The sequence below is a fragment of the Alosa sapidissima genome, chromosome 5 (genome assembly GCF_018492685.1).
Source record: "Alosa sapidissima isolate fAloSap1 chromosome 5, fAloSap1.pri, whole genome shotgun sequence".
In the NCBI taxonomy this organism is placed as follows: domain Eukaryota; kingdom Metazoa; phylum Chordata; class Actinopteri; order Clupeiformes; family Clupeidae; genus Alosa; species Alosa sapidissima.
Genome location: NC_055961.1, coordinates 11859904 through 11884315, shown reverse-complemented (window position 1 = coordinate 11884315; position 24412 = coordinate 11859904). Strand labels below are relative to the sequence as shown.

The following is a 24412-nucleotide window of genomic DNA, read 5'->3' as shown; positions in this document are numbered from 1 at the left end:
TGATGTCAACAAATCCTTAGCCTATTGGATTTGTTAGGCTATGTTAGGTTACAACAGGTTGGCTATTTCAGTGAATTTGACTGATGGGTCATGCATGGCCAACAGCCTAGTCAGATGGTGAACTTGTAGGGGGTGATGTTGGTTTTTAAAAGTCTTCGGTTGAGAGGGGTTTAGTCCTTGATGCCAAGGAATGGCAACGCATTGGTAAATGCACCAAAACATATGCCACTACTTCGATATGCACCAACAACATTGCATTATTCACCCTGGCATTTCAACACAGACAGACCAACAATTTAATTACTCTGTCTCTGTCTATTTACTTATAAAAGAACTACATTTTCTGCCATGGGGGTGAGCTAAACCGTAGGCGCTGGGATATGACGTATGTAGAATGTTGTCGTAGTAACTGAAGTTATCCGGCCGCTAGTTATCCCGCCGCTAGCCCGCTACCGCTATCAGCACTGGAGAGGCAAAAGGGGTTGGGGTTGTCGGTAACAGAAATCCAAGTCCATCGGTGGGCATTACAGAAAAGGACGACGAGATATTGAGGCGGAGAGCCCCAGTTACAGTGAGAGGATGCTGAATATGTGGAAAGTCAGGGAGCTGGTTGATAAAGCGTAAGTATGCTTTCTGTTTTCTTTTTACCGTTTGTTAGCAAGGCCCGTAGTTAAAGGCTACTTATCTAGACAAGGGAAACACGTAGCCCGCACGTGACGTCACACTATGGGCTCAGCTGATGGCTAGCTTGCTAGCCGACAGAGGTTTCTATGACAGCCTTTAATATGTACAAAATAGCCACTGAAACGAAATGTTACATATATGAAGCTTACGCGTCTTTCCACCACGAGTTCTGGTTTTCAGTACCGTTTGTACAACAATTCTATCTGGATATATCCACTGAATGATCCCTACCGTTAATGTTACCTGTCACTATTTCTATCCCCGAATGATAAGAAGTGTTAGCTTATCCAACTAGCCTTTCGCCCAGGCTTAACATAACGTTATTCATATTTATATTGTATTGTATTGTGGTGCATGTTGCAATTAGTTTAATGGTTATAATAAAGTGTATATATCGTATGACTGCGACAGTCCTGTTTGCCCTCTGAGTCGTAAGCTAGCCATCAACATGTTGAGGCCCTTGTTATTGTTAGCTGGCTAGCTAAGTCGGTAGCTAAGCAAAGCTTGCTGGCAAATAAACCCATCATAATTGCTTAACTTCAAAGGCTAGGCAAGCTTTATGCGCCGAAGCCTAAACCATTACAGCTGTCAAAAACTGTCGAAATGTTTTGGAATTTCTTTACAAATGATCCTCGTGTAGTTTGCTAACTAGCCATTAATGTTGGCTAGCTAGATGGAAAACGAAAAACTCTAAGTGGCGACACATTTTGTCATTCATTAAAGTCATTGTTATTATTTAATTGACGTTAGCTATCATTGTTTTATTTCATATTCTAGCTAAGTAACGCCACCACACACACTGTTTTGTTTACATGGATTACTGTAAGCTAGTCGATCCTGTTTCCAATGACTTGGAATCAGCACATGCATTACGTTAAGTAACGTTAACGTTACCCTTAGTTCCCAAATGACATGCATGACAAGTAGATACATGTATTCAATAACGCTAACCTTATTTTTTGTATACATTTGTCATTAACGACTGTTCCCTCAGGAAATGCGTTAGTATTAAATGCACCGGGTCTATCTGTGATGGTACTGTAGGATGAAAGTTCGGTTGAAGCAATCGGTTTTGCTTTATCCTTTGACTTGATTTGGCCTGTTGTGTCTTTGGTAATTCGTAAACCTAAACGAACCAACTTGTATACAGTCGATTTGAAAACATCAAATATGATATGGTGTGAGAGAGATTAGATTTAATGTGTGATACAACTGAAAGCTTGTTCCAGTTGTTTGATCTCCCACATTAAGGCATGTATTGGCAAATTTGTTGTAGTATGGCTGGTTCTGGTGGTGACCTTCCAATTTTATATCATTCCCCATGGATCAACCAGCCATAAACGATAATGGGGTGAGGTAAGCAATCGAAACTCCAGACTTCATATGCATCAAAATGAGGAGAAGTGGAGAAAAATGCTTGAGCTGAATAGCTCAGGTGAGAGTAGGTGTGAGCGGGCCTACCTGATCAGGCAAGTTTCCCAAGCGTCTTTTCACCATTCTCTACAGTAAATGGGTCTCTGTGGCCACTCCCTCAGCATGACCCCCCCCTGAGCTTAAACAAAGCCATGCTTGTTGAGGGAAAGGTTCAAAGGTTAAACCCTCTTGAGACCTGATGGAGAAAACAGCTCTGTCTCAACCATTCTTGCACACACTCTTCAGCACACACACAATCATTGACTCTGTATGTGTGAATTAGTTACAGTTTGTTTTGTGAGTACAATATTGCCAGGTTGTGGAATGGACAGTGTCCTTCATCAACACATTTGCTACCGACTCAACGAGTCCAACAAAAGTATGTCTGAACGTCCTGTGGTCTTATTGAACAGTTTTCTGGGCTTACCTGTCAACATAGTAATAATAAATGGTTGTACAAGCAGTAACTGTCATTTGAATCTTTGCATTAGCATTTCTTGTTCCTCTGTGGTTTTCTTGTTGATAGAAGAGGCCTTGCTGTGCCACAAGTTTTTGGCAGTTCCATAACCTCTCTCCCTCCATCTCCCTCTCGCACACATGTACCACCATTCGGCCCAGACCAAGCCTGGAGTCAGGTGATGGTAATGGAAGCTGTGGCTGGTAGCACGCATGAGTGAGGCTGAATGGCGGGTGCCATCAATACGGCTGGTCTTCACCAGCCTGTGAGGCTCTCTGCCTCTCTGTAGGTCATGTCCGAACAGTACTGACCAGTTCTATGTAAAAAGAATGGTTGCAGTTTCCTCAGGAACGTAAAGTAGACGCAAATAAACAAATGCCTAGTCATGCAGACTTTTCCCATTTGTACTCCATGCGCTGGATTTTCATTAACACACTGGCATATCAAGTTACATGGGTACAAGCCTCCCACTGCTCTTAGATGGAACAGCCTGGGGTTTGAAATTAACATTGTTTCCGAAGCACCTGAGTTGGTAAAGAAGGACGCACAGTAGCAAAGGGCATTGTCAGTTTCTATTCATTGGTCAACTAATGATAAGACATTTTTGCTGAATCAACAGTGTCTTTGTTCTATTATCAGCATCGCTGACATAAGGTAAAACATGTGAATGCCATGGAAACGAGGCTCATAACATTCCCCTACACACACAGGTGATACAGTATTGAAAAGGCCACTAAAATGCGTCCCATTAATAATGTTCCCCATTAATCTTTTCCTCTTGTGGAAATGTTTGCAACTCTGGGGTCTTCCCATAGCCATCTTCGAAAGCATTCTTTTTAGGTGTGTGCAGAGCGCACGTTTGTCTGGACACACATTTGACAGGTTAAACTATGACCAAATGGGACAGTGTCAACGACATTGAGGCCAACCAAATGAGTTACTGTAAATAGGCTTGGATTTAAATTGTAGCCTATAGGAGCTCATGGGATTGTTTCACATCAGACTTTCGTGATCAGGCATATATTGACAAACCTGCCCATAATGCTTAACTTCAGGGAGGCCTATGCTGTGTTTTAGTGTATTTACATCCGTGCTACAACATGGAGGGGAACTCTCTGCTGCATTAACGAACAAGAATGGATCATTGATGTTTTGAATTTGACAGAATCTCCAGGTGATATTTTTTTTTGACATGTGCGTGTAGTGTTTAGTTTGGAATTTTGATACAGTTTTGCTAGACTCACTTCAGAGTATCTACCTTGTTTATTAGACATGTAGTTTGTTTTTGTAAATTGTGCTATTCTTCCAGACCAGTCAATAGCTTTTTACTGAAGGCTACCTCCGGCCCAATTAAAAGGGAGCGGGGTAATTGAGCGGCAGCAGTCTGTGTGCAGTCAAGAGGACCGAGATGGATTTTCCCTCCGACTGTGTCCCCTGAGCCACCACTATCCTTTTGGGCTTTGAGGACAGGAGCACTTGGAACACGGTGCCACTTCTAACACAACACTGCAGCAGCTCAAATGCAACTCGGCGTGAGCGCCAACCAGCGGAGCGCCGCAGTGGCTGGCGCAACACAGAGCGGCTGCTTTTACAATGCGCCACAAAGTCTCGTTTCCCTTCCCCAAGGGGGGGATTTCTTTTTCCCCAGCTAGCGTCCACAGCTACACACACACTCTCGCTCGCTTTGTGGTGGCGAATGTCACATGCATCTTTCCTCGCGGCTTCTGAGGCCCTTGCCATAGCTTCCTATTGATACCTGTATCAGCGAAATACTTTTCATTGTCATTTCCATCTGAAAGTTGCTGCCCTAGACTCTTGCTTTAGGTACTATAAGGTTCTTTTATTTCTTTTTTTTTTTGGAGAAGCCAATGCCCCTGAGATCTTTCAAGAAGGGCTCCTGAGTTTTCAAAAGGCCTGCATGGCATTGGTGAATGCTTAACTAGGCCCATCCTCATTCAGTATGGGATTGAGTCGAGCAGGAGTATTACTGAAAAGGGAGAAGAAAAGACAAGATAAGGGCTTATTGCACGGTCGAGGATAGTGTGTTTTTGTGCCCCTCTTCCTCAGCAGCATGTGGCACTTAACTCTGTCACTCATAGATTATTCCAGTAGGATGCTTATTCCTTATTTTCATACTTGGTCGTCTCGTGTGTGTTTGCTTTGGCATCACTGATGTGCTGGCTGGTCTCTTTCTTTATAACCATCCATTCATTATTCATTGTGCTGCAGTTTTTTGCCTGTAATGTTGGTCCTGCTTTGCGCTGTGCCACTTGACCTCTTTCTCTGTTTGCGCTCTCTTTTTCTCTCTCTCTCTCTCTTTTTCTCTCTCTCTCTCTCTCTCTCTCTCTCTCTCTCTCTCTCTCTCTCTCTCTCTCTCTCTCTCTCTCTCTCTCTCTCTCTCTCTCTCTCTCTTTTCCTGCCGGTCTGTCTTCTCTGTCTGTTTGCCCGATGTGGGAACAGTATAGACCCTTTCAACAATAAAAACAAAAACAATGCTTGAACATTCTATTTGGTTCCCAATCTACATCCTCTGCATTAAGATAACTTATTACACGGCTCTTCAGAGTGCTGCAGAAAGTTCCATTCACATGAAAGGCCCAAACGTTGGGAAGGCCCAATGTTAAATCTATATAAATCACCGGCAAAGTAAATAATCACCGCTGTCAATGGCAACGGGTTGATTAACGTCTTTCATATCCCTCCGCAAGAATTCCGTTCGCTTATTGCAAAGAGTATAGTATAGAAGTAACTTCTATACTCTTTGCTTATTGCAATGGAATTTCATTGAAAGGGAAAGTAAGCTAGTAAGACGTTGCCACGCAACACCTGAAACTGTCAAGTTCTATCTGTGTGGCGAACTATTTATTTTGTCAGCGGAAGACACGAAACGGTAGCAAAATCATTTTTAAACATTCGTTGTGTTAGGTTTCTTTTCTCGTTTTGGCAAGTAGCCGTGTAATAAGCGGGATAATGTATTGTCCGCAGGTAATTATCAGAAAATAAGTCCCTTCAGGTCGAAGCAACCCTGTCGGGACTTATTTTCTGGCGGACAATACATTATCCCTTACATATGGAATGTTAAAAAGGAAGTCTTGTGGGGCCAACTATGATGCTGATAATGGAACTCTCTTGAAAGGGTCTATATGTTTAACTCCTTTTGGATGTTGTTTACATCCTGCCACATACAGAGTTAGGCTAATTACAAAATAATGAACGCTGTCAAGTCAGCAAGTGGGTGTATTGACAGCAGAGCTACCAATTAAGGGAGGAAACGGCAGTGTCCAGTCAACTGAAACCAAGGTGTGAAAAATGAAGTGGTACAGCAGTGCATGACTTGTCTGGTGTCCCTAGGACTTCAAGCAATTTATAATGTCCTCTTAAGAAAGATTTTGTTTTCATTTGAGTTTTCTGGATACCTTAATGTTTCTAAAGGCACTTGCAACTATGGTAACTTGCTAGGAATTTACAGTTTTTGAAGCGTTTTTACCATCTGATGTCTGTCTATTGTTGGTGATATAATTCCAATAGAATCATAAACCAGCATGCTTTGCGCACGTTGTTAAAAGTAGACAAATGCATATTTTTACACTTCACTTCTACTTTTAGATTGTATGTGAAACATACACATACAAAACACGTCATATGGAGCAGTGTGCAGGTAGGGCCTATACCTTGAGATTTTCTGGGACTGTGAGTAGGGCATTATTGGCTGTTTAACTTGATTTTTGAACCGATACAATCCAGACTGGCTGCTACATTTACAGTGGTTGCTTACTCAGCATGTGATTTTGGTTTTGGTTGGTTTGGCCAAGATTAGCCCAAGTCTGGACAAACATTTGCCTGTTTTTCCTTGTTTTCACTCACACCTCACACAATAATTCTGAAATGTCTTTGAGCATTTTGTGATGTCTTGAGTCACTCAAGCATACTGCCCAACCATCTGCCTCCATATTGGGGCAGGAAGGAACCTTAGACCCGTTGGGCTTGCAAGGGTTGGAGCTGGAGCGCTTTTTATCAGCTGAGGTGGATGACCATCTGTGTGGTGAACAGAGCCCAGGTTGTCAGGATCCTCCTTCAGGGTCATTATGACCTTGGATTCTGGATTCTGATTCTGGAGCCGGTTGCAGATGAGTTCAGCCTAGAATGACCACTTAAAATACCTGTTACAGGCCATAGGGTAGTTGTTGTAATTTCAGCAACGTTAGCCTAAATGTTATGCCTGTGTTATGCTTTCAAATACGAAAGTGCAGGGGGGGAAATCTAACTAAAGACAAAATGATACATGGCATAGATTGCGATCACACTTTTTTTTTTCACACTAACATTTCTGTCTTGCTGTCAGAAATCTGGAGCCTAGTTTTGTCACTCTGTGATTGTGCTCTGGCTTGTTTGAGCACTTCAAGAAATATCCTGTTGTGGGTCTGTCCGCATGAAGTAGATTTATGTCCTCATTCATTGGCAGTGTTGTCTACCGTGCCAAAGGTTAGCGGTGGTTTGTGTGTGCGTGAGCAATATGAGCAAACACAAGAGTGTGAAAGAGTACAGAACAGCAAATATGCTCCTTAGATTGGCAGGCAATGCTAGCGCTGCTTTTTTTTTTTAACGACTATATGTTCTTCTCGACAGCTGAAGCAGAACTGAAGTAAAATTGGCCATGTAATGGCCGTGTAGTTGGATCCAGACTCCAAGTAGACAAAGCAGGCACCCTTTCCAAAACAATAATTGCAGTTCTGCGACAAACAACTGCAGTTATAAAGCAGGTTTTTGAAGTACAATGCAATTTCATGTCCAAATGTCCAGCATTTTTGCAGTGAATATCAGTACAATGTAGTTGCAATACAAATTTGTCATGTCAAAAATACTGCATTCTGCATGTACTGCCTGTTTTGGTGATTGACAAACAGACAATTTTTTGTAAGGGTTGCTGCAGACCCTGCTTTTTGAGCCTAATGCCTGATCCCTGCCCCCAGCAAGTTCTAACATTATGACTGTCATTTTCCATGGCCTCTAGAAATTAGATTCACTCAGTCAGTGGGCTTGTAACCGCCAATTAGCCATCTCGACGAACAGGAAATCCCAACTCCGAAAGACCCACCACCTTCAGTGCAGGTGTTGTGAAGTTGTGAGCAGGCTTATACAGAACTGGGCTGGCCAGCACCCCTGTGCTGACCTTCCCCTACCACCCAACGCATTCCTGTATCTGTAATTTACCATCAGCTCTCCCCAGCCCCATCTTCAGTAATGACTTCCAGAAGTTCCAAGATCGCTTTTCTGCTCATGACATCTCTGTCTTTCTCTCTTCCTCTCCCACCCAGCCACACAGTGGGATTTACTAGCAGTGAAAGTACAGGGTGTGATTGCTGGTCTTGCTCTAAATTATATTAGCGATGATTGCCCTAAGTGCTCACAGCTGTTGGAGAAACAGGCTTTCTAGAGCATCACTGAATGTCTTCATCTATTTGAGGGTTTGATGGAAGGACATTTTGCAGGCTGTCTGATATGTTGGTTTCTGTCTAGTTTTACAGGTGGTCTTCCAAGACCAATCATTGCTTGCTACAGGCTACATTAGCACAGGCTAATTGCAATTTAGGCTATTGATCTTCTCAAACCAGTCAATAGGTCTGAATTGATAGCAGCCTGTTCTCAGTGCATCAGTCACTGTTAGATCGCTGCTAGCAATAGACCAGAGGCAGCACCACACAACACATTTGGGACATTTGACAGCCCCAAGGTAATGCCCGTGTGTCTGTGTGTTTGTGTGTGTGTGTCTGCTGAGTGTTGAAGAAGTGTAGTTAATTGTGTGGCTCAGAGTGCTGGCTCAGACATGGGCAGTCGTAAGATGGGGGCTGTGAATGTCGCAATGTGATCGGAATCCCAAGCGTTCTGGGGTACATTCCAGAAACACTCTCTCTGAACACCCAGCAAGGCCCTTTCTCTCACAGTTGCCCTGATTTACGACAGCATGCTCAGCTAAGAATTGCATTCTGGTTAAGATGGAAACCATCGGCCTCAGACCTGCCACACCCCTCTTTGTTTTTAGTCCAATGTTACTCGTTTGAAGTCTTTTTTTTTTTTTTCGGTTTTAGGTAAGAACATTCATCATCTTTGTCAGCTTCACTCATCAGAAGGGCTTAAGTTTCTCAACTTGCCAAAGTAATCTGATGAGGCCTAAATTGAGAGAGGCTCAAGTGGTATGTTTCCCAAGTTTATGAAAACAGAATCGGTAAAATAACACCATTCATCGTCTGAGCTGTTATTCACCACCATGGCCTGAGTGGCATTTGTTTCTTTTGTTTTTTTCCTCTGCATTTTAAAAAAATGTATCTAGTGTTTTTATTCAGGCCAAATGGTTATTTCAATGGCCCAAGTGTCTAGGTTTATGTGTGTTTCGTTTAATATGTTAAAGCTGCTCCCCAACTCTTTCCGTCTTTTTTTTCTCAACTCTCTGTCTATTTAATGGTTGTCATTTTCGTCTCTCCGTTTGCGTTTCCTTCCACAACCTCCCTCAAGTCTTTCCAGCTGTTTCCTGCCATTTGCCGTTTGACGGACAGCTTGGAGTAGCCGAGCGAAATCCACCCCTAGACAGGAAGTGATTGGATCTCCTCGTGATTGCTCTGGCGATAGATTCCACACAGTGCAGCACAGCACAGCAAAGCTGCACACACTTAAGGCTTTGGCAGTCACGTTCAGGCGATGGGGGTGTTCAGCCTGCCCCGTAAGCCGTGGTAAACACGATTGGAGAAGGGTGCCAGCTATTATCCAGTTTGGGCAGGGCTCGGCACATCTCTCACCGCAGCCATGCACCATGGCCAAATAAAGAGATCAGAACTTACCGCTGAATGATAGGCTAAGGCATGTGCAGTTCCCTTCCTCTAAGCTGACTTTAAGTTCTGACACTTTTTATTCATGGCCGCCTTCCTCTTCCCTTTGCCTCTCCAGCACCAACGTGGTGATGAACTACTCCGAGATCGAGTCGAAGGTTCGTGAAGCCACTAATGACGATCCCTGGGGGCCATCCGGACAGCTCATGGGAGAGATTGCCAAGTGAGTGTTCCGGAGCTGAAGCATTCTCTTGTAGACCGAAGAGAGGGATACTGGAGTCTCAATCCATCTCGTGCCACAAAAACACCAACATGTCTAAAATCTATTCTAAAAAATTGATGTGTTTTAATATTGTAGACAATAGTTATAATCATGCATTATCATCAAAGTAATGATAAGTCTTTCTAGAATACAGTACTGGGCGTATTGAGGAATTAGTCTGATGCAAGATGTACTGGCAATTTCCTGAGCTTTATTATTCTTATTTCACAGAAGGGTTTTAAGTATCCTGTATTCCAAAGGTCACGTAGAAGTTAAACAGTTCCAGGGTGCTTGTGGTGTTTTTTCTTGTACTTTTCAGTGATTTCTTAGTGTGGTGGGCCAAATTTTCAGATAAGGTCCGGGGTCAGGACAAAAGACAGATTTTTGACAAATTTCAAAAACGGTCAGATATTGTCCAAATGATTTTTTATTTCAGGTCTAGACATGTGAAATGCATGAACTAGGGCAAAAAAGTGGAAAAGAATTGGTCTGATTTAGTAATCTCCCTCTCCTGTCTTCAGAGCCACGTTTATGTACGAACAGTTCCCTGAGGTTATGAATATGCTCTGGACCAGAATGCTGAAAGACAACAAGAAAAACTGGAGAAGAGTTTACAAGGTAGACCTTGCAAAATGTGAATATGAATGCAGGGTTTGAGTATGCTGTATTGTAAGGCCTAATTATATGTGTGAATTTGCCTTTGTATATTTAACTTTGACTTTGATATGTATATTTGAACATAACTGGCCCTATTTCCCATTGAGCACCTCATGCTGGTTTTGCAGTTACTCAAGCATCACCCATCTGTATTTGTTTTAAAAAAGAAAGAAAGAAAAAAAACGCTGGTTGTAAAAGGTGTTGTGATGACCGTTTGCTCTTCCTCCTCTCCTCTCCCCCAGGCCTTACTTCTACTAGCATACCTCATCAGAAACGGCTCTGAGAGAGTGGTCACCAGCGCCAGGGAGCACATATATGACCTCCGCTCCATGGAAAACTACCACTTTGTTGGTGAGTGTACAGGGAGATTCCCGCTCCAAAGGTGTAACCGCTGCAGTGGCTAAGGGTTATGGTGACATTAAAAATTCATTAACAGGATCCACCACATACAAGGATACAAGGAAGTTTATTGTCACATGCATATAGTTACTGGATGTAAGAAATGCAGTGAAAATATGTCTGGTGTCAGCCTGTTTGTGCATTTATTGGGGGGGGGGGGGGGGCGTAAAAAGTGCAGTAGAAGAGGGGTTTAGTAGATTAAGTGGCAAGGGCTGTATAAGAAAGGTGGGGGAGGATTGGGATTGGGGGGGGGGGCATCAACAATGAGCACATTGTTGTCAAAATAGTGGCCCTGATTTTAGACCAGGGAATGCAACAGTGCATATGTTTTGCTTTGCAAGGAATGTCACTGCTACGTGCAAAAGCCATTCTATCCCATTTCACTCCCCACCACTGTTGGTTTCTGCCTTTCAGACTTACGAGTAGATTTTGAGATGATTTCCAGTAGACTCAAGGGTCTCAGCATCCCTGCTGCAAAGCTGGGCAGTTTCTCAAACATTAATTCTGTTGACACATTGTACAGTTGCGATGGCGGCTGGTTTTATGAATAATGCAACTTTACTGTCAGTGCTTGTTTTTATTGCGTAATAACAGTATGTTTCATAGAGGGTTGTTGGTGGGAGAACACACGGCAGTTAAGTTTGGGTGTGTTTATATAGTGGCTGCAGAGCATGTATGTATGTTGTGCATTCATCATATGTCTGGTACTTTGTAAACGTCTCATCCAGTGCGGTGCTTGTTGAAGCATGCAAGGACTGTTTTTTAAACGTGCGTAAACGCAGACCTGTTGGATGGTTAATACAGGGAACAGATTTATCGGTTACAGCAAGAGGAACCGATCTTGTGTTATGTGATCTAGGCACAAACAGTCAAGTCAGAGAATGTGGGGAACCCTAAATATGTGCTCTCTAGGCCAACTTTTTTCCCCCAGCAGCACATTGTTTATGTATGCACAGTTCCAAAGAGTCAGTGCTGAGTGACATTTTAGCACCAGTGCAGTACATGTGGGTTTATGTTTATTTCTTCGGGATAATCGATGCCATTGTGCAGCGCATGCTTATGGAGTCCACATGAACAGCTGGTGGCCGCTGCAGACTGTTGGCAGCATAGGTTAGTGACCTCTGTGAAGGTTAGACAGACATAACAGAGATTTCTGTCCACATATACATGGAATATGATGCAATAAAGAAATCTCTAACTATGAAAGTAAGGAGGGAGGGATATTGTGGTGCAGTTATATGCCTAGAGAGGTTTCAAGTCTCTGGGCCCATACCAAAGGATATGGGGCTGTCCTTAGGGAATATTTTCCCATTTGAACAATATTGAAGGATTGCTAAAATTATGTCAAATGATTTTTAAAACTTTTAAAACCACAATTCAATTACGCCAGAGGATTTATGCCAGTGTCTGACAGGCTCTATACTCATTTGTGCCACCACTCAGTACAGATCATAATTCATAAATATTTATATATTTTTGTTTATCAACCGATTACTATGCCTCCGCAGACGAGAATGGGAAGGACCAGGGCATCAACGTGCGGCAGAAGGTGAAGGAGATGGTGGAGTTTGTGCAGGACGACGACCGGCTGCGGGAGGAGAGGAAGAAGGCCAAGAAGAACAAGGACAAATACATCGGCGTCTCCTCCGACAGCATGGGCAGCGGCTTCAAGTGTGAGTGGGCGCTAGAGGGGAAGGGGTGGGGAGGTGGGAACAGTAGGTGACTGTGGCAGATGTGGCTTTCTTTCAGTGTTTTGGCAAGGGGCTTGAATGCAAGGAAATTGTTGCAACCATCTGCTTGTGTAGGCTTGATGGAATTAGCACAGCTCGTCCATTGGTTTCTCTGTGTGTAGGTGTGTTGGGGGTTCATCATTTTTGTATTCACAGCCAGGCATTGCCTTACATGTATTTTATAGACTTTTTTTTTACCATCTTATTTGCTGATTTTCTGCGATTGCATGATTAAGCAGACTAATAATGCTGACTTTAATTTTGGGGTCAGAGTTGAACCTCCAATATACCCACTCCCATTGCCAAAACAAAAAGATGTTATTGAGTTTATTTGTAGCTTACATACAGTCTTCAGGTACTCTCTTGCCAACTGTGATGCCACAGATGAATGCACTCTGAACCATCCCTCTGTGAATGACAATACGTATTAATTGAACAATGACACCTTCCCTACGGCTTTCTGTAATCCCTCTATCTAAGGCTCATTAGGGGATTTGCTAGCACAGTCATCTCAGAAGAATTCTTTATTCTCACTTTGGTGATAGTCCCCTGTTCCCTCAAGCCCTCGCTCGCATATGACTTTGATTAGCTTTATTTTCTTACTAAGGGCAATAACTTTTGCTTTACTAAATCACCAGGAATATTTTTTTACAGTCATGTTTTTACCACACAAAAGCACCGTTGTTTTTTTTTTATTTTTTATATATATCTCTCTGTTCTCTTCAGATCCAGGAGATCGTGTATCTAATCATACAGACTCTCAGGCTCCCAGCCATGTCATTAGCATTGCTAGCAGTCGGTGAAAGCTTTTGATTTTTCCCCCCCCCCCCCCCACGGTTGATATGGACTCTCTGATGTGACATCTTTGATTCAGGACTCCGATATCTCTCTTCATTAGGCAGAGTAGTGAGGCTGTTTGTCAATTAGTGATGTGGCACTTTAAAAATTATGTTTGGTGACGCAACATCAAAAGGACAGCGGGGTGCACATTGTATGCATCTGATTGAGAAGTTGTCAGTGGTGCTCGGTATGATTCAGTTGAGAAGTTGTCAGTGGTGCTCGGTATGATTCAGTTGAGAAGTGGTGCTCGGTATGATTCAGTTGAGAAGTGGTGCTCGGTATGATTCAGTTGAGAAGTGGTGCTCGGTATGATTCAGTTGAGAAGTGGTGCTCGGTATGATTCAGATGAGAAGTTGTCAGTGGTGCTCGGTATGATTCAGATGAGAAGTTGTCAGTGGTGCTCGGTATGATTCAGATTTGACTGAGAGTAGCCCTTCTCTTTCCACACACTTTTCAGAACAGGCAACTGAAGTACGTAGAGATTAGTGGGGGCGTTACTTCAGTTGGTTGAATTTAATATCTTTTAAAGTAAGTTCCTGAGGTAATATAACATGTTAGCTCAGCAGGACAAAGTAAAATATGGGCATTGTATAATACATGCTTCGAAACAAAGAAACTAAAATGAAGCTGGGAAAACGTTAGTAGTTTAGTAGTTAGTAGTAGACTATAGTTTTTAACCACAGACTTTTCAAATATCACAGACATGCACTTCTTATGGTTGATAGCAGGGTCATTGTGAATGCAGTCATTTTTGCATTACCTTTGCTACAAGTTATTGCCTAGCCTCAATCTACACAAGAGTATAATTAAAGCAATGTACTGCTCCAGTGATATGAATGAGCCTTTTACCCTTCATAATGTTGCTACCAGTCACCTGATATCAAACAAATTATGTCTTTTGCCTCCCCCCTTGTAGAAATGGAACAGTGGAACAGTTTTATTATCTAGTAATAAGAAGTGCAACCATTATCAATTGTTGTCATTTATCAAATTGATAATCTCCAACTATTTTGGTAATTGATTAATGAGATTGAGTAATTTTTTAGACAAATCAAGGAATTGGAGAATGACTAATGAATTAATTCAGAAAATGTTTGACAGATTAATTCATTATGAAAATAATCGTTACTTGCAACCTTACTAGTAATCATCATATGTCTGCCAATCAAAATTCGATTTTCTTTTCATTGGCTCAACTGTAGGCTTTGGAGGCCTGTTCTCAGACTGAAGCTTCACAGAGAGTAAAACGTGATTGGATTTTTTTTCGCCTCACTTTCTCTTATGGCAGGTGGAAGCGCTAGGATTTTGTGACTCGTGAAGATGTTGCCCCATTTTTAATTTGGATAAAGCACAAACGTTCTGTTTAAAATGGAAATGCAACATTATATGTTGTGTCTGTGCATTATCACTGTACGTTTGGTCATGCAAGTTCATAATTTATTTTTCCCCCCTGAGAAATGAAGTGTACCAGGCAAAAAAAGATTACAGAAAAACACTAATAAACGCATGTGTGCATGCAGCAGCTAACAGAAACAGGAATACATGTTTACATACATCCCAAGTGTGCTCCCTCTAACTGCTCCCACTCAGTCTCATGAGTGTGTCAGTGATGAGTGCGACTGAGAGGCCATAGTGATGAGTGCGTCAGTGATGTGTGCGACTGAGAGGCCATAGTGATGTGTGCGACTGAGAGGCCATAGTGATGAGTGCGACTGAGAGGCCATAGTGATGTGTGTGTCTCCGTCTCTGTCTTGTTCTGTGTCCAGCGGGAGAACGGAGTTTAGACGGAGACTCCAAGGGGAAATGGGAGGAGGACTGGGACAAGAGTAAAGGGGGCTTCCCCTTCAGCGAGAAACTGGGCGAGATCAGCGACAAGATAGGCAGCACCATCGACGACACCATCAACAAGTTCCGCAAGAAAGACCGTGATGACTCACCTGATAGAATCAGGTGTGTGTGTGTGTGTTCCAATTGTTAATCCTCTTTTGCATCCAAACAAGTAAATGACGCAGCAACTGTAAGTAAAGCTTTGAAATGTCACATCAAATCATAAAAAGTTTTTACTGTTGGTAAAAATGTTTTATCTGTGTAGTCTCACTGAAGTTTTTTACAACTTTTAGAATTTGAACAGGTTTTAAAAAGACAATTATTGCCTACTGGCAGAATGATTTTGACTTTATCAAAATTTAATTATCATAGTGAGAGACGACTAGTATGGCGTGTTCCGCCTCCTCACTCGCTATGATAATTAAGTCTAAATCATCAACAAAAAAGTGTGTGATTGTGCAATCACAGGAACCTAATGGGCATCCTATTTCAAGGCAAAACAAGGTCCATTTTTATTGGCTGATAGTCCCAGATGTTTTCTGATGGGATACATTCATTAGTGGAATTGGAGTGAATCATACACCTTGTTACTCCCTTGATGGTCGGATCAAAAAATCAAAAACATGCCTGAATTTGTGTGTCCATAGATTTCCGTAGTCCCTGTTAACTTCAACTGGCCAAATTCTGCAATCTCTAGCAGACAGTTGTGAAGTTGATTGATTATAGATCAGACTTAAAAGCAAAGTAACAGTCGCATAGTCTCACCTCGGCTTTAGCTCACAACCGAAATTCTGTGAAACTGAAGCTTTTGTCTTTTCCCAGTGACAACGAGGAAGACCGAGTATCGCAAAATGGCCCGCCCTCCAAGTCCGAGTTCAAGGATGAAGAGGACGGCGTCACAAACAAGGGCAGTACAGTCACCCAGGCAGAAGACGCCACGACAGCTGCCACCACCTCTGCGCGCAAACGTGGTGGCATTCCTTCTAAAACAGTGGACCTGGGGGCTGCTGCTCACTACACCGGCGACAAGAGCAGTCCAGACGCAGACAACGCAAAGGTAACCCATTGCCGCTCGAACCACATCCTACTACTATGAGTATCATTATGTCTTTTTTTTTTCATTTTTTGCAAGTGCACAAATGTTTAAAGAATGAGAAATGTAATGGAAATAATGCAAAAATGCATGTTAGTACTAGTATGTCAAAAATAGATTGAAACACACACATACATATGCACAAGTTAACTATTTAAATCACTAGTCAGTGCTGTAGGCAACAGCCAACTAGTCATGGGCAAAAAGGCTGAAGGTTAAACAGGCTAGATATTCCTATGCATTGAAGTACTTCACCAAAAATGAGACCTGTTCCACAGTGACATGTAAGCTGTACAGCTATATCAAAGAACAATAACAACATGTCTGCTATGGACAACAGTCAACAGCTAGAACTAGCAGTAATGTAACCAGCACCGGCACTGTGTAGCGCTCAGTATATAGGCACAGATATGAGGGTGCTGTCACTTGCCACACACATCAGCATAACTGACAAGCATTGGATTAGCAATGGATTTGGATGAGTGGCACCAACAAAAACTACAACTAGTAATAGTAATAGAAAGATTAAGAATCTGTAGTCGTGAATTGGCTAATATACACACACTCTTATAGATATTGAGCTGTCAAATGTGCATGTTTGGCCAGATCTGAGGAATGCCTGGTGAGGGCCGAGTTGCCAGTGTGTGCTGTAAAAGCTAAGCTTGTGCTGCCACCTTATGGCTACACACTGACAAGCTCGAATTCAGCCAAACCTCTGCCAGCGTACTGTGTATTTAATGCTTCAAGGCTTTTGTTGGTTTTGTTTTGTTTACCTTTGTGTGCCAGTGTTTTTTCCCATCGGAATTCAGGTGAAAGTCTTTCCTCTTATTAATTTGACATTTGTCTTTTTCTCAGACATCCATCAGTCAATCAAGCAGTGGCCTTGCAGACCTGTTAATGGTGGACCCAGGCCAGACACCTTCCAGTGGTAAGTGCTCTGGCGCTGCTCTCCTTCAGAGAACAGCAGGAGTGCCATACAGAACCATACCCTTATGTTTTTGTTTTGTTTTTTTACAAACCATACCCTTATGGCAGTATACTGCCTTTAGGCTCAATAGTATGCTTATTTTGTGAACACTATATCCAACAAATTCTATTTTTATTTTTTTTACAAAAAAAACACAATTTCTTGAACGTTCTCCCACTATGGAGATGGAGGATGAGTAGACAAAGATCAGTATACATGATGGAAAACACAATTTGATAACTTTTATTAGTTGTTAGTGGAACTGTTGTATAAAAGCAGTATGACAGTTGTGATCATGGCATGGTAAAAGGATATACCTGCTGCTGTGGTTACCTGCAGCGCTTGGTCTCTGGTCTTGTGCCCACGGCCGGACCACTGCCAAGGCTATCTTACCAACCCCACTCTGACTCATGCCATATTGCTTAATCATGCATCACTGGTTATTTGTGGAACGCCTTTCTGGGTGTCGTGATTTATCACCAGTCATCTGATGTGTCATCAGTGGATGATCTGCACACGCTGTTGCCAAACATTTCCATGCCTCTCTTAGATGCTATAGCTAGTTAGTATCAGACACCTATGTTTGAGAAAGGGGGAGAGAGTGAACACAACATTTCAGACAGATTGCAGAACTTTGGGTGCTTCAGACAGATTGCAAACCTTTGAGCTGAGTATAGTCTAGTTCAGTGTTACAATGTATAAACTATGGCCAGATTTTGCATTCAAATTCTTGTCTTGCATTCAAATTCTTGTGGAACATAGCATTGTTCACATAAAACCCCTGGTCATAAATTATGTTGGGCACGCACACAAACAAGCAGTGCGGTGGGCATGAGTCGGGCACGCACACAAACAAGCAGTGCGGTGGGCATGAGTCGGGCACGCACGAGTGGTGAGGTGAACGCAGTGCACAGAGTGGAGGTGTAGAACCCACGGGGCCACACTGCACACATGGTGTTGTGTCCTCCCCATCCTGCCACTGTCTTCACCCATCAGCTTCACACTCTGCCTTTTAGAAGTGTGTGTGTGTGTGTGTGTGTGTGTGTAGCAGAAGCAAACAGACAACAGACAGCATGTTTGTGAGGAAGAGCGTGTGCCGATGAGATATGACAGAAGGTGATGCAGTGTGTATGAAAGAGGGATTTACGTGTGTGTGTGTGTGTGTGTGGGAGGGAGAGGGAGAGCGTGGGGAGAGTAGACATGGGCTAATCTCTGCTGTCTGATCTGCTGTTTCCTCTCGGCAGGTGGAGGTTCAGATCTAATCGGGGGCTTTGCTGATTTCTCCTCCCCAGCCGCCTCCGCCAGCCTCCCTCCCAAAGCTGGTAAGTCTGCAGCTCTGCTGGGGGAAATTAGATTAGAGCCAGCACACACACACACACACACACAAACACACAAACAAACAAACAACAGATTTCCATACCTCCACTTACCACCCAACATTCCCATCAGAGAGTAATATGAAAAAATCAGTGCGTTTTTAATGTGTGAAAAGATGGGAAAACAAGATGAAGACTAAGGATATTGGCATGTCCAACAGCCTTGTAGGGAGTCATTTGCCTTTGGTCCAGAAGCACAAGCTGTGCTGTACAACAGCAGCCGCAGCAGCCCATGTGTAGGGTACACCAGGGCATCTTGCGTGCTGGAAGGACGCTGAAATATTGATTAGGGTCGGAGTCATCCAGATGGAGACGCAGGCCTCTGAGGCAGATGCGGATGGACACCTGTCCTCCCTCATCCATCAGAGCGGGGCCTCGCGCTTCGTGCCTCTCCGCACCCCGTGCCCACATCCCCCGGCCCATGCTGGCCTCCCACGCCCTTCACCACACTCCTCCTCAGAGGTCGCTCCCTGATGGCCAGTTTACCTTATGCACACCGACCACAACGCACATACCTGCAGAAGGGTCAACTAATGTCACTGCACTGTGAAAGCGGAGTGTGCTATGATTATGTGCTGCATGTATAAGTGTGTGTGTGTGTGTGTGTGTGTGTGTGTGTGGTGTTTGTTGGTTGGTATGTGTTTGAGGGAGATAGACCTGAATGTCAATATTAGTGCTATGTGATGTCAGATCCAATTAGATGTGGGCTGTGCATGCGGTCACCTCCCTCAGGGTGGATGGCTTGACCCCACTCCCCCATCAAAAGGAAAAAGACATGCTCATGCATACACATGCATACACCTACATCTCACTCAAGAACAACCTGGAAACAAAAATGCTCTCTGAAGGGGAAAAAACACCACCACCACCAAGTACAATGTCCACCTCTCCTGACCATAGCAATGTCCCAGGCAGCAGAACCTGGCTACAAAGTGTAGAAGTCATATGCTTGAACAAATTTCTGTTCAGTTGTGCTGTAATATTAAGGTGTGAACTTAGGATCACTAGCAAAACATATTTTTTGTAGGAATTATGAACAATAGGTTCTACTAGAATACTGTTTTATTTTATATTTTGATGGTTACCTAAGCCATATTCTTCAGAATGCAGTCTAAGATTCTAATGAAAGACCATTGATGTTTGAACTCAACAACCAATCAATCAAACAACAAAACTCCCTGTTGCACTCCTGTTTATAGTGCCGGCTGAGCCACTAAGATGGCTTCTCATTTACAGAGGCAGGGCAGTGTCCAAACACTAGGCTTATTTTGACACGTAGTAATAACATGGACAGTGTTTCACTAAATTTGACAAAATGTGCATTAGATTAAATTTGCGTAACTGCTCCTTTTAATACGTCTAATTTAGCATGGTGATGGCATGAACATATGGGTACTTTATGCAAGATGTCTTCTTTGACATAGAATGTGTTAAATGTGTAACAGGAAATGTTCACACCGTGACTGAAATTGTTTGTGTTCCTCCAGCCCCCGGTGGTAACGGAGAGTTTGGCGAGTGGAATGCCTTCCCCACCACCAGCCCGCCTGCCTCCGCTGCTGCCGCGTCGGCCGTGCCCCCAGCAGTGACGGACCTCTTCGGCGACGTCCAGGCTGCCCCGACTCAACCGCCCCCCTCCTCTGCACAGCCCCCCTCGGCCGACCTCTTTGACCTGATGGGGCCCAACCACGCCACCCTCAGCGGCTCGCAGAGCCTGAGCTTCAACATGTGTGCCAACCAGGGCATGCCCATGTCACGGTCTCAGGTGCGGTCTCTTGGACGGCTGTGGACAGTCACGCCCTTTCTCATGTCTCTTCCTTCAGTTCAACTGGAGTAATAAAATACTGCCATGGTTGCCATCAAGTGGTCAGGTTTTGGCTGTATTATAAATGGAGAGTTTTTGAACAGTAATGACCAGCTGTATAATGGTGTAGAGCTTCTTTGCTGCCATAAATGCCATAAATACCTGAAGCCCAGCTTAATAGCCCTAATAGCAGCCCTAACCATAGGTCTATATCTTGATAAAGAACATATTGCATTGTCTTTATTGTTGTGTCCTTGCTCCTATGTAATTTCTCCTGCCTAGTCATGAAAACGCCAAAAATGTCCACTTGATTAGAATGCATACCTCAGTGATGGTTCTGACCTTTATTTCGCTCTGATGTTGATCATCTCCTTTTCCACACACAGACATTGGGAGGTCCTATGCACAGTTTAGGGGGTCACATGATGCCACAGCAGATGGGTATGCAGAAACCAGGGGCGAAGGGCTCCCTCCCTGCCACGTGGTCCGACCCCAGCGTCAACATCAGCCTGGACTTCCTGTCGGCCGGTATGCAGCCGCCCAAGCCCTCCCAGCCCACGCTCAACACCATGATCCAGCAGCAGGGTGGGTGGCTTGTGGCGCTATTTACTTCCTCAGAAGGGGTTTCCTAGCTCATACACACCCTTGCATAGACTCTCAGTCACTTAGACTTAATGTGCTCTGAAATGTGTCCTGACTAGTTTATGAAGGAGTTCTGTTTTTGAGCAGCTCAAAAAAATCATAAAGAGTCATTATTTTGTGGCATGTTATCATTTTGTGTGTCTTTGGACACAATAATAATAATTATTATTTTGTTTTGTTTTTCTTCAGGACCAGTTACAGGTATCCAACCTCCTCTGAACATGATGGCTCAGAATTTTGCCGGCATGAACCTTAACTCCCCACCAGCAGCTGCTACAGGTGCCCCCAGACCACCCCTGGGACCCATGATGGTATCGGGTGGGCAACTGGGCATGGCGATACCCCCCCCAGCCATGGCAACGGGTACGATGGGTGTCTTGGGAGTCGGGGGCGTGCCCCTCAATCAGGGAATGCTTGGCATGAACATGGGCATGACTGCCCCTGCTGGGGTGGGCCTGCCTGGAGGCGCTGTTGGCATGCCGGTGATGGGCATGGGCCAGGGCATGACTCCCGGCATGGTGCCACCCAAACAAGATGCCTTTGCAAACTTTGGCAACTTTGGTAAATGAACATGAGGAGGAAGAGAGGAAGGAAGACTTTTGTGATGTGAATGAGGAGGGCTGAAAGCATCTTGAGGGGGAAAAATGAGCTGCCTATCACATGGACAAACTGAAAAAAAAAAATTAAACAAGCAAGCAACTGACAACAGTCCTCTGCTCTCTGGGGTCTTTCCTGGGTTGGAAGAGAATGAGGTTGTGGTTTCAGAGCAACTTTTTTAGGGGGGGTGGGGGTCAGGGGAGTGAGGAATGGAAAGTGTATACATAGCATACTTCGAAGAGAGTATCTTTTGGAGTTTTGGTACGTCTACCAGTACTGTTTCAAGAAAACAACATGATCAAATGAAATGAAATGAGTCCTGTTTTCCCATCTTTTTCTACTTTAGTGTTTCTGCTTCTTTTAGAGTCTAATGAAGGAAAAAAAAGAAAATTCCAGAAATTACCTCACATTATCCATACTTCATGCTGTGACTCGGAAGAATGAAAGCGTTTGTCTTTGTAAATATTCCTTTTTTGTGTGTGTGCAAAGAAATAAATTATTGCATTATTAAGACCTCTCGGGACAGTATGGATGTGGGTAAGAAGGCTTGATGGACAAAGAGCTACCATAGGTCCTTAATTTCTTTTATTTCTTCTTTTTGTTTTAAATTGTTTTATGTTTCAGTCATACTGTTACAAAATGACATTCTACTTCCTGCACTTGATCCCATTTTGTTACAAAATGGCCACCGGTCAAAAAGGAAAACGCGTGCAGTTCACTCGTAACTCTGTCATTCCCTAATGGACTCTCTCCCCCACTGCTCCAGTCACAGACAGGCTTGACATGATCATGATCGTGATCATGACTGTTTCACAGTACAGTTAGTGACTGCCAGCCTGTCTCAACTACAGAGTGCCTGACAGCAAGCTAGTTGCCTTCTTAAATCTTTGGGCCACATTTCAGAGCAAGCCAGTATTCAACCCTAGAATATGTGTAATGAGAACTGTTTCCAAAATCTCAGTATATCAAGATGTTACTGTATTTCAAGGTATGATGTGAGTTTTTTTTTTTTATTTATTTTTTTTTTTTTTTTAATTATTATTATTATTATTATTATTAATATATTGGTTCAATTTATTTCAAGATTTTTTTTATTATTATTTCTTTGGTTTGTTACACTATTGGCAATGAAGGACATGGTTGACTGAAAGAAAATCATAATTGAAGTGAAGTGTTTGCCACAGCCCTTTATTGTTACAAGTCTGAGATGACGAGAGTCTGGATTTGAACGCACAAGGTCAAACTTACGGTATATGATAACCCAGTTAGGCTTTCATGTCTGTCAGTGATCAGGCTGTTTCAACATGGTAGCATTTAAGGCTGCTCAGTGCATCACGGAGAGCTGTTCCAGTTGTACCGTCAGTATAGAACGTCCAACAGATTCTGCCTCTGACTTACAATGATACAATGTTACAATGATCCAATAAATATAAGTGCTGTAGCAGTTGAACTTGTGAGCGTTGCAGCTATCTATGGTGGTGGTTATGTCACTTTGAGGTTTGATCCAAAGGCTAGTTCAGTACATGTATGAAGCTGTTCAAATTTGCATTGCTAATTATTTGCATGTCTCTTTTATTTCTTTTTTTAATACCCAAAAGCTGCTGAACATGTGACAGTCACACACTCACTCAAACACATACCCAGATCTCCTCCCATCACATTCTGAGGCATTATGTTTAAAATGACCAAATCTTTATTTTGTTACTCTTGAGATTTATTCCATGAGGATTAGTTTTCCTATTTTAATACTTAACATTATAAAACTTTATTATATTCATATATATACATTGTTTTAGGGATGGGAGAGAAAAAAAAAACATTAGTAAGTTTTAAGTTTAGTTTTTTAAGAAGCAGAAAGACAGAGGAACCTCTTTCATAAAATAGATTTTTTTCTTTGATTTGTTCTCAATACATTTTATGTATGACATTAAATAGTTCACTGAAACATCTAAAGGCTTCATTGTTTTCCATTGAATGTAACATAAAAACACTTAGCCTTTTGTGATCTCTTTCTGTAGTCTCGTGGTCATATTTGTGTAGCTGCTCTCAAAGTGAGGCAAATTAACCTTCCTAGTACGCTCTCAGAAGACTGTCTGCCCCCAAGGATACCTTTCATCTGCAAAGCATGGAAGCTGTAATTAAGTCCTTATAATTAGGATCACAGACATGTGATGCTCTGTGCATTCAAAGAACCTTGCCCCAGAAAGGTGATCACAGCTATTGTTACAGTGCTAGTGTAGGCTAGGACAGATACCTTCCACTGACATTGGTGAATGGTAGGCTGCAAACATGTCAGTAGTTAGAAGACTCATTGAGCACTGTAAAATATATTCAGCACAGTGTTCTTAGTTGAACAGAATAATGTATGTTGTATGTTTTAAACATACAAAATGAATCATTCAAAAGAGTGGGTGATAATCATTTTGTTTGCACTATTTTGATCTTCTACAATGATCCCCCACAATGACATAACTTAGTTAATGGATATTTACACTTGCTCAGATATACTTATCCACCAGTCATTGCTGATGCCGTCATCACATAACTAAGAGAACTTCAACACCATCAACCAAAAAATAAGGTGTATGGTATGGCCCACTGTAAGAGGGTGCATAAGAATGCCCCTATTTTTTCTCAGTGATAGAGATAAGAAACAAAGATAAAATATGAATATGTTTTTGACAATCCATTGAAAATATGGGATTTTATTGTATCCGCCTGAGAGGTAGGCCTAGGCAAAGTTGGAAATACTAACCATTTATTCCAATTCTATTTCTATCCACAAGGTGTCGCCAAAATTGAATGAATATCCCAACAGCTTCATCTGTTAAATGAACCTTAACCTC

At 42.8% G+C, this 24412-nt stretch overlaps 1 protein-coding gene across 2 annotated transcripts; it reads left to right on the top strand.

Moving 5' to 3' along the window:
* Window positions 1-405: 405 nt before the first annotated feature.
* On the top strand, window positions 406-23013 carry clint1b (clathrin interactor 1b). 2 transcript variants are annotated; one of them, XM_042092511.1, is made up of 12 exons: window positions 406-620; window positions 9494-9598; window positions 10159-10255; window positions 10537-10645; window positions 12202-12366; window positions 15030-15213; window positions 15913-16147; window positions 17039-17111; window positions 18395-18472; window positions 20014-20288; window positions 20714-20855; window positions 21159-23013. In XM_042092511.1, the coding sequence occupies exons 1-12, from the start codon at window positions 580-582 to the stop codon at window positions 21536-21538; spliced, it is 1884 nt and encodes a 627-aa protein (XP_041948445.1). In that variant the 5' UTR covers window positions 406-579; the 3' UTR covers window positions 21539-23013. The 2 variants fall into 2 exon arrangements, with proteins under 2 accessions (XP_041948445.1, XP_041948444.1); XM_042092510.1 differs by having other exon boundaries at window positions 407-620; window positions 20714-20912.
* The last annotated feature ends 1399 nt before the right edge of the window (window positions 23014-24412 follow it).

What these genes read in the sequence shown, in the direction of transcription:
- clint1b (XM_042092510.1), top strand. Translation starts at nt 580, where the DNA reads ATGCTGAATATGTGGAAAGTCAGGGAGCTGGTTGATAAAGC. An exon ending in AGGGAGCTGGTTGATAAAGC is followed by an intron (nt 621 to 9,493) that starts GTAAGTATGCTT and finishes TTGCCTCTCCAG; the next exon opens with CACCAACGTGGTGATGAACT. An exon ending in CACCATGATCCAGCAGCAGG is followed by an intron (nt 20,913 to 21,158) that starts GTGGGTGGCTTG and finishes GTTTTTCTTCAG; the next exon opens with GACCAGTTACAGGTATCCAA.